At 38.5% G+C, this 9,837-nt stretch overlaps 2 protein-coding genes across 2 annotated transcripts; both read right to left on the bottom strand.

The window, feature by feature from the left end:
- Window positions 1-493: 493 nt before the first annotated feature.
- Window positions 494-1,512, bottom strand: LOC307269567 (protein S100-P-like). The gene is made up of 2 exons (XM_080052549.1): window positions 1,219-1,512; window positions 494-733 (listed from the first exon to the last, which is right to left on the bottom strand). Exons 1-2 carry the CDS (start codon window positions 1,354-1,356, stop codon window positions 593-595), a joined length of 279 nt encoding a protein of 92 aa, XP_079908675.1. The 5' UTR covers window positions 1,357-1,512; the 3' UTR covers window positions 494-592.
- A 2,544-nt stretch (window positions 1,513-4,056) lies between these two features.
- Window positions 4,057-7,064, bottom strand: LOC307268954 (uncharacterized protein). The gene is made up of 5 exons (XM_080051766.1): window positions 6,994-7,064; window positions 6,152-6,505; window positions 5,893-5,988; window positions 5,158-5,264; window positions 4,057-4,185 (listed from the first exon to the last, which is right to left on the bottom strand). The coding sequence occupies exons 1-5, from the start codon at window positions 7,049-7,051 to the stop codon at window positions 4,120-4,122; spliced, it is 681 nt and encodes a 226-aa protein (XP_079907892.1). The 5' UTR covers window positions 7,052-7,064; the 3' UTR covers window positions 4,057-4,119.
- Window positions 7,065-9,837: the final 2,773 nt, after the last annotated feature.

Consider the following 9,837-nt stretch of genomic DNA (forward strand, 5'->3'; position numbering starts at 1 on the left):
CCACTGTGAGCAAACACCCTCTAGTTTATTCATCTCTGAACGCTTTTCGCTTGTTATCTGTTGCACAAGTATTTATATTTTACATGCAATTTCCTGTAACTCTTGTCTTTGCCCCAGTATTGTCTTGCTGCTGTTCATTTTCACACTTTTTTTTTGGATTGACGTAGGCTAGATTCTTAGATGTTAAGTCACTCACGGGGAAAAACCTGTGAGAACGTCTTCAAACGTTTTAAGGAACTACATTTTTAAGGAACTAAAAGCAGCCTAGATTCAGACTGGATTACTTCACATATTTCTGATCGTGCCAGGGATCTTGGGAAGAATTTCATCATCCCAAGAAGGCTGTACACATTTCTCCATTTAAACTTGAGCACATCGTATAGAAAAAATCTTTAATATCACAAAGCACAAATTGCATTTCTTCTTACTTATATTCTAGTTTCCTGACCATATTTGCATAAGTAATAATCACACAAAAAAACTCAACAGCCCCTTACAGGTAAGAAAGTCACTTTAATCAATTGTTACACACAGCAATCACTGCAGGGATTTGTGGTTGTTGCCGCCACACCCCTGGGTGCGGTCGCCCTGCTCACTTTTTGGGGCCACGGTTGTGGCAGGCGCAGGTGAGAGCAGCCACCATCACCACGAATTCTGTGAAGTCGACTTCGGAGTCTCCGTTAAAATCCAGACCTTTCATCAGCTTGTCCACCTCGCCTGGGTTCTTCGCAGCCTGCACAGACCAACAAAACAACCTTTTTTCAAAAAAACTGGACACTGTTACAGTAGTACATTATGCAGTTAGAACGTTTAATCAACATGTTTTTGTTAATTGCCTTGATCAGTATCGTTCTCAATTCTCTGGCCGTATTCGTCAGACTCGTAATATTGAGACCGAATTATTCAAGTTCAATCAGCAATGACTTAATGTTACAGCAATGAGAGGGACTCTATAAACCTGTCAGAAGTTCAAGAATGCAAAATCCCCAAAAAATCTTATTTCAGATTGTGGTATAAGACCATTCCAGAAAAAAGTGTACATGGTTGTGTTATTCCGAATAAAGCTACCAAGGAGCCACAGAAAACGGTCATCCCCAAACATTTCCGGGATCACGTTAAGGTATTAAAAGTGGGTTGTTAAAAACCAAAATTAAAAACACATGTATTAGCATAATTGTAATAGTTTAGATAGGGAAATGATTGCACGGTATGCAGTACCTTCAGCAGTCCAGGCAGCTCCTTCTCCAACATAGTCTTGACCTCGACTTTGCTGAGGGAGTCCTTATTCCCTTCTGCCCCAGCATAGGTATCGAAGGTCTTCATCAGGATGGCCATGGCTGTCTCTAGCTGGGTCATGGTTGCTGTTTAAGAGGTGGGTGATGCCGTACAGAGAGAAAATTTGAAGTCCAACTTCGGTCGGAGGAGCAGTAGATGTGTGTCGGAGGGTGGAAGAGAAAAAGGTGCCACTCTTTTTATACCTTGTGCAAAATGGACTTGGGATGGAATGATAATGATAAGACACTGTTGAAAGGGTCTGGTTTATGTGTTTGATAAAAGGTAGTGCCTGCAACTGTGTCAACACTACATCAGGCCTACAACGCCCATTGTACATATTACCTCACAGACCATAAAAGAGCCTTAGTCATTTTCTTGTTGACTCAAAGGGAGGTATATTATTAAGTAAACCGCAAAAGCAGTAGAGTAGTCAGTGATTTCTTTAATTTGAGGTCTGATAGTAAAAATGTGAAAAATGTATTGCTCAAGGTATAATCCCTATGTTTTGGGTATCTTCACTTGATGATACCGATTCCGAAACACCTTTTTTTTTACCCAGCGTCACTGTGGTTTGGTGGTCGTCCATGCTGCTGTGTAATGCATGAACCACAAGAGGAAAGCTTGAACTGAGCAAGGGCACATGAGAACGTGTGTCTGCTCACATCTTTTTTGTTTTCTCTGGTTCTCTATAGCCTCGTTTCCTGGAAGCAGTAGCCTATATACTGTTTGAAAGTCACTGGTCACACACCAACAACAACAACCCAATAGTCCTGGCTGCAAAATACATGATGACGCAAAACACAGTGAGAATTTTTTTAGAATTTTTATTTTATTTTAATAATTTTTTTTACATAATGACGGTCGGCAGGGTGCACTTTCTGTAAGATTTGGACTTTTAGACACATTGAATGAAATGTTCCAGTTAAAAAAGCAGTGTTGTCCAAAAAAGCCTTTCAAATATGGTTTAATTATAAAGTAATGGCATGCTGTTCCACCGCTCTTCATCGGTGTACAACAAGAGAACTTGAGTCATCCTTTATGATTTCAAAGATCTAACATGTGCTCAATAGCTAATAGCAGTGTGAAGTCCCACTAGCTGGTTGAATTAAGCTAAGGTTTTAGGTGCAGAGGGTGTCATATTGTGTACAGACTGTGAAGCCCATGAGACAAATGGCTATTTGTGATATTGGGCTATATGAATAAAACTGATCTGATTTGAATTGGTGTGTACAGGGGTAAACATGTGCATGCGTGAGAAACTGTGTGACATTGTGAGAAAGCTACGGTGGTTAACACCTTTTTGGCTTTAAGCCTACAGCTGGTATGCAGAAAGGGGGGATAATGTTGGTTTTGTTTGTTCCTGTATGAGTGAAGGAGTGTTTCTGTAGCCTTTGACACTCTTAATCAATCTGAAAATGCCTGACTCATTGGGTCAGGTGTCCCTGTTTTAAGAGCAATCGATAGCCACCCACCAGGCTAGTATTTATTGACATATTATTAGTCATCCCTTGTCTATCTTGACTTTGTTATAACAGAGTAGGATACAGTAGCCTATTAAGTACTAAGTCACAAATTGGCAGTAGGCCTTAGAGCAGCTATAGCTACAATGAAAGTGTTCAGAGTTTTGGGATGCTTGTTGAGCAGACTTCAATTATTAAAGACCTACTTCACCGGTGGGAATATGAAGGTGTATTGAATTCTGAGATCCTATTTAGTATAAATGTGCAAAAAAAATTAAATTGGTTCATCCTAGCCTGAGAAAAGGCAGAAAGAGTGTTTTATGGTCTCACTGTCTAACCCTATTTTTCCTTACTGTGACATCACAGTAAGGGCTAAGATTAACAGGACAGCTTGGCCAAGTGAAGACTGAGGGAAGACAGAGGGAAGAAAAACCTCATTCATTATATTATAATAGTGATTTTATAATGATAGAACGCCTGTTCCATATGGGTGAAGTATTCCTTTAAGCTTTAAGTATGCTAACAAATAAGCAGAATAACTGAAAAGAGTGATGCAGTGGAGAGTGGAGACCTAGCAAACTCTTAATCCTAACATTAATAGGCATAGACTACTCCCTTTTTTGATTAATGGGCAGATACAATGTCCAACATGGTGTAATTGCTATTTTTATAATAATAATGAGCTTTATCTAAGCACATTTGTATGATAAGTATTAGCAGCCACTAACTTTGAGTGCAATTCTGCTCTCAATAATACACTACTAAAGGTGTTAAGAACAAGTCACCTGAAATGCAAGAGCACATATATTAATATTAATGTTAATGAGGAGAATCTAATTATATTCAGCAAATGTATTTAAGCTACATTGAGTGTCAGTAAGTCCGTTTTTACAATTTTAGATGCTATGTTGATTTGTGTGATAGAAATTCACACAGGGCCAGGGAGAAACCGTCACAGTTGCTGTTTCCACTTCCTGTCATTGACCTATTATGCTCCCCCCACCCCCCTCCGGTCACCACAGTTTCCACGCAGCGTCCTTAGCGCAGTCTGTAGTCAATGTGAAACCTGCATCTCGCCTTTAGAATCAATACCATTTACTTTAAGTAGACCCCTGACAAACTGGCAAGAGGATTCAGTCAAAACAACAGCAGCTCCTTTTCATCTGATACAAGTTTACAAAATGTCTAAAAAATGCACACACGCCATGTCGTCATTGAAATGAACTTAGACCACACATATCATATGTATAAAGGCTTTGTTTATAGAAAAAAAGTAGAAAATATTTACATACATATAAAATTATTTACACAATTCAGGTAGAGGTGAGTGAACGAAAGACAATATATATACATGATGAACGTAGTGAAAGAAAATGCTGGAAGATCATCCACTTTCTTTGGTCTCCACGCGTTCAAAGTAATCGACGGACTCATACAATGGTACTTGACACTGGAAGAGATAGAGAGATAATGACAGTTATTGCATGCACATAGTATTCTAACCAAGTGCTATATCATTATGTCGATGTTACAATTGAGGTTGATATTCAATAGCTTGAAGGTTTGTGATGCTCAAAGGATCAATAGAAGACCTTTGCTAATGTGCACAATGTCAAAAAGAGAGTAGGCGTGAGTGATAGGAACAATTACTCTAAAACAGGATGTTAGTTATATTTCATCATATGTCTCAACACTAGACGTTTTTGCTGTTCAACTTAGAAAGCATATTTTCAAACTGACAAAATTGTGTATGCACCAATAGACAATTCAATGTCTTTGTTATTTTATCCAAATGTAATGAAATGTAACTAGTAATTTTATCAAGCATGTATTTGTGAGCATAACATACTGCACTAACATTGTATTGGTGACCCACTGTGGACTTATATGTCGAATGATGTAGCTTTTCATTGTCTATAATAGGAAATGTGGTTCTGTTGTGCCTTTTGAGAGTAGCTCTACACGCATATAGTTCAAACCATCCGTCTACCCTGCCTTAAAACCCTCATATAGGGGGGCGCTCATGGTGTAGTGGTTAGAGCGCCCGCCCATAGAGGCTCAGTCCTCAGAAGCAGCAGACCACAGGTTTGAATGTCATTCCCCTCTCTGCCCCATTTCTCATCTGTCTCTCCATACTGTAATAAAGCTTAACAATGCCAAAAAATAATCTTGACTTAAATGGCCACCAAACGTGGATTTTAATACCACACGATATGGCTATCACTGCTGTATGTGTATTCCCTCCCTCAAACTCAAAAAATTTATAACAGGCTCGCCAAATGGGTGGTTCCCCTTTTTCCTCACACTATTTGAGTTCTTGTTCACCCCACTCAACAAAAAGGAACAAAGAAACTGCCAGTCGGTTAGTGGGGCGTGATTTGTGTTTTTTCCTATGATGAGGACTTGACACCCATAGACTCACCCACTGAGAAGAGCCTCTGGAGGAGCTGGTGCTGTGTTTGTCCATGTCTGCCTCCTCAGAGTCAATATGGGGAACCTCGTAGATCACCCTGGCTGCTTGATTGTGTGCTACACACACACACACACACACACACACACACACACACACACACACACACACACACACACACACACACATTCACACAGATATTATTAGTAGGCTTGTTAATATAGAGGAAATACAGCGCCAAACTTCAGCTTTATTTGTTTGTTTCAACCACTGCTCAATTCTGCTACGCTTTACAAAGTGTCCTAGAATAGACAATGTGATCGAGTGCTTGTACGGTCTTCAACATTTAGGCTCAGTTTAACCTACATTACAATGCTAGTGGTGTTAGCTATCTGGATCATTTGTAGGTTCTATTTGCCCAGGTTTTGACATGCCAATCTCTGAAACTTCGCCTGCAACCCACTGGAAGTGAATGGAGATTTGATTGTGGCATCCAGAACATTTGAAGAAATCCAGTAATTTTTATTCATATCCAAATTAATTATATGAATTATATTTAATTACATGAATTTTATTTGCTTACTTTATGATTCACAGACGTCTCCTATGAAACGTTTGGACTTTTTGCCAAAGAAATAGTCCCTATTAGAAATGCAATGGGTGAATCATTTGATCTTGGACTGGGACAATGCATCAATTGATCACCAAGTTAAATACAATGTTAATATACCACATTCTTCCTTTTACCTTGTCTCTTTTTCAGAGTGCAGAAGCAGACGAGAGCGAGGAGGAGCAGTGGAGCCGCTACAGCCAGGGAAATGATCACAGGATCGCCGGTAGAACCTGGATGTTCACGTTGCGAGAGAAAAGAAAGGGAAATATTAAAATGGTAATAGCATGATTATGTTTTAACAGATGTTTTAATTTTTACATTAATTGTAATTTGTGTGTGAATTAAAATTAGGATTTCAAAAAACAGTTGCACTACCCGTGTTTTATCACCTACTTTCATTTGTGTTGTCCTCTGTGTTCTCTCTGGCTGTAACCGTGATGACAGTACCGTTTCCTTCAGAAACATTTAACATAGGTATCTCCACAGTCACATTACAGGTGTATCTCCCTGAATCCTCTCTTGTGATGTTCACAAAGGTCAAGACAGAGCAGTCTGATGCATTCTCCTGAAGCATTCCCTGAGAGTAATTGTTGAAAAGATATTTCTTAATTTCTGTTTCATTTTTCAGCCAGCTAACTCTTACTCTATCAGGGTCCCTTCTCCAGCAGCAGCTGATGTTTACTGTCTCTCCCTCCATCACAGAGGCATCAGGAGACTGTTTGACACCACGTTTGCCTGGTGAAACACCTGTGGAGAGACACATTGATACATGATGTGATGGTTCACCACCAGACTGTACACATTGCACCATTTCAGAAGCTAACCCAGAAGCTTTGTTGCACTTTTTTCATTGTTTATCAGTTTATAAGATTGAAATCCACGTCTATTCAAAAAATTAGATGTTCTAAATGGTGTCCGTGCAGCAGATGTGGTATTAAAGGTTCAGTCTGTGTGTTCTTACTTACTCAACAACGTCAAAGTTATTTTAGGTCATGTGAACAAACAAACTTGAATATATACTGTATACAGGGGTGCCGTAAGTGGTTGAAAACTTGAGAACTGACAGGGGCACTAAAAAAATATAACAGAAACATTTTAGAAACTAACCCTGATGCTATCTTTTTTTCACGTTTTTCAGTTCATCAGATTTAAACACATGTCAATTCAAACCTTATGATATTCTTTATGTTACCCTTGAAACAGTATTAAAGGTTAAGTTAGTATATTTTACTTACTCCATGACGAGAGGGCACAGCAAGAGGCGAGCAGCAAGCTACCGAACAGAAGTTTCATCCTTCCACCCTGATTCACCGCTGACTACTGACACTCATCTCTTCACAGCTGCTCAAAGTCCTTCCCACCACACAAGCACACACACACACACACACACACACACACACACACACACACACACACACACACACACGCGCATAAATCGGCGTTGAATCGTATTTTCTGCAGAGAAGTGTGAAACCACAGCTTTTGTTGCCCTTCCCTCTTCAGATAGAAAGCAGAAAAAGTCCCTGCATAACAAACTGTATAGTTATTTTTTTTATTATTTTTTTTCCTTTGCTCTAACAGAAATAATGAGTGCGCACCAACAGAAGAGATGCTAAGGAGAGAAATGATGAGTATTTAAGTTTAAGGAAAACCTTTTAAATTAAATAAGAGCAACATTGTCTCTGTGCAAAGGTTTAAATTCTGACCCTGAACTAAGTTTACCGGATCTATTTTAGCTTCTTTATAGAAGAATTACAAAAAAAAAATACGATATTGTGTGACCTATAGTAATGCACTGTATATTGTAAGTTTAATTTTTGTTAAAGCCCCTCCCTATGTGTGCAGTTGTTCATGTCATTATACTGTGTTTTTAATTTGTTCTTTTTTATCTTTTTTTTTGGTAGGAATTGGTGCAGTCCAGCTGTCACTAGCATTTGGTTGTACGATTCATCTGTTTTTCCAGGGGTCAGGTCTATGGAAAGGTAGTGGGAGGTACAGGTGGCATGTATTCCTGTCTGTTTTAGTGTCTATTTTTAGTTCTACCACTAGGAGTCCCCAGAGTCTACCCTTTGGGATGTAACTCACCTCTGACAGACCTTTCGATGAGTATGTACATCTTTGGAAGATACATGGTGTACATCCAAACAAAATTTAAACCAAGATTTCTTTATTTCAAAGTCCAACATTGTGTGCCCCCCCCCCCCCCAGACAAAATAGACACATTAAGCCATCCGCATATATTGTTTTTGTCCACATTTGATTACTTTTGGGTAAATTGGCACCACAAAAAAGTATGCCTAATCTGCTATTACAAGCTCCTGTTTCCTCAACATTAAACACAACAACATTAGTCATTTCAAAATGGTTTACATTCATTGCTACTTCCTGCCTCTGTTTGTTTGACTGCCTCTTACTTGGCATAAGTTTGGAATCCAGTTTCCAGGGTATTGTGCAATGACAATGACGATAGGAGGGAAGTCACATAGATGAACGTATTTCACACCTTTGGATGTGTTCGGTACAAATGCACCACACAAAAAGTGTCACACCCCTGTTAAGGTCTGACATATTGGGATTTAAAATAGACCTGACTTTTGTTGCAAGAGCTCCATTATATCGTGCATCATAAACAAATTACACAAAATAACACTGAGGTCTTTCAGCTGCAGAATCAGAGTTAAAGGCCTACTTCACCGGTTTGAATATGAAGGTGTATTGAATTCTGAGATCCTATGTAGTATAAATGTGCGAAAAAAAATTAAATCGGTTCATCCTAGCCTGAGAAAAGGCAGAAAGAGTGTTTTTTTTAACCCTATATTTCTCTTTCTCGTGACATCACAGAAAGAGAAATATAGGGTTGAAAAAACTTACTTTGTAAATATTACTGTGATGTCTTTTACTGTGACATCACAGTAATATTTACAAAGTAAGTTTTTTTTAACCCTATATTTCTCTTTCTGTGATGTCACGAGAAAGAGAAATATAGGGTTAAAAAAACACTCTTTCTGCCTTTTCTCAGGCTAGGATGAACCGATTTAAATTTTTTTTGCACATTTATACTACATAGGATCTCAGAATTCAATACACCTTCATATTCAAACCGGTGAAGTAGGCCTTTAACACTGTGGCAGGCTAGCATTTTAACCACAAATGTACCAATACTCCTGTCAGGCCTATGACTGATTGGAACATACTAAGCCAACACCTGGAGAGCTCTAAGTGGTTATGCCAAATAAAAATAATCAAAACGGTCCATCTTTGTAAAATCGATGGTGGAGCGTTATTTTTTAAAGAACAGTTACACATTTTGATATAAATACAGAAACTTTACAGAGAATATACAACTTAATTTATTGGTAACATGTTCCATAATGTCAGCACATTGCATTTGCATATGATGACTCAATTTGTATTAATAAGCATATTTTTAACAACATTTTATTAATAATTCTCTTTACAATTTAGAAAAAATATTTAATTATTTTTTTCTTATTTTGAAAAAACACTGTAAACCTGTGGAAAGATTAACAGTAAAGGCAAGTTTGTATATAACTAAGTACATTTTTTCCCCCTAGGACTGTACTCAAGTACACATTCGAGGTACTTTTGAGGTCCCATCAGAAAAGATTTCCTCAATGTCTCTTCCTGGACTCTTTTCTTGTCACATCCATAGTTTACATGAGAAACCCAACATAATACACTAATAATATTTTCAAAGGTCAGAGCTGAACCGTTATCTGCTCACCTGAAAATACCAAAACAAAATACCAATGATGCACCGTCCTTATTTTACTGTACATGCATCACGGAAGAGTTTGCGGAGGTGTGCAAAACCACAACTTGTGTTCTTTCTCCGTCAGATGCTTCTTCTTCATGTCCCTTCTTAATTACCATCTGATTCCGTTTCCCTCTCCTCTTCCTCTTGGTTTCCTGCTACTCTTTGGAGTGAAGTGAGTGGAATTCCAGTAGAAGCTGTAACATAAAGCACCGATATATTTGCCATGGTGATGCACTCTAACATGTACATGTATCGTATATGCTGCTAATGCGTCCACCATGATGGAGTTAAGTGACAGTTA

Source organism: Ammodytes marinus, assembly GCF_949987685.1.
Source record: "Ammodytes marinus genome assembly, chromosome: 23".
In the NCBI taxonomy this organism is placed as follows: domain Eukaryota; kingdom Metazoa; phylum Chordata; class Actinopteri; order Uranoscopiformes; family Ammodytidae; genus Ammodytes; species Ammodytes marinus.

Coding starts and splice junctions, on each gene's coding strand:
- LOC307268954 (XM_080051766.1), bottom strand. CDS start 7,051: ATGAAACTTCTGTTCGGTAGCTTGCTGCTCGCCTCTTGCTGTGCCCTC. Junction 6,506..6,993: donor CTGTGCCCTCTCGTCATGGA/GTAAGTAAAATA, acceptor GTCTCTCCACAG/GTGTTTCACCAGGCAAACGT. Junction 5,265..5,892: donor CACTCTGAAAAAGAGACAAG/GTAAAAGGAAGA, acceptor GTGTGTGTGTAG/CACACAATCAAGCAGCCAGG.
- LOC307269567 (XM_080052549.1), bottom strand. CDS start 1,356: ATGACCCAGCTAGAGACAGCCATGGCCATCCTGATGAAGACCTTCGAT. Junction 734..1,218: donor AGCTGCCTGGACTGCTGAAG/GTACTGCATACC, acceptor TGGTCTGTGCAG/GCTGCGAAGAACCCAGGCGA.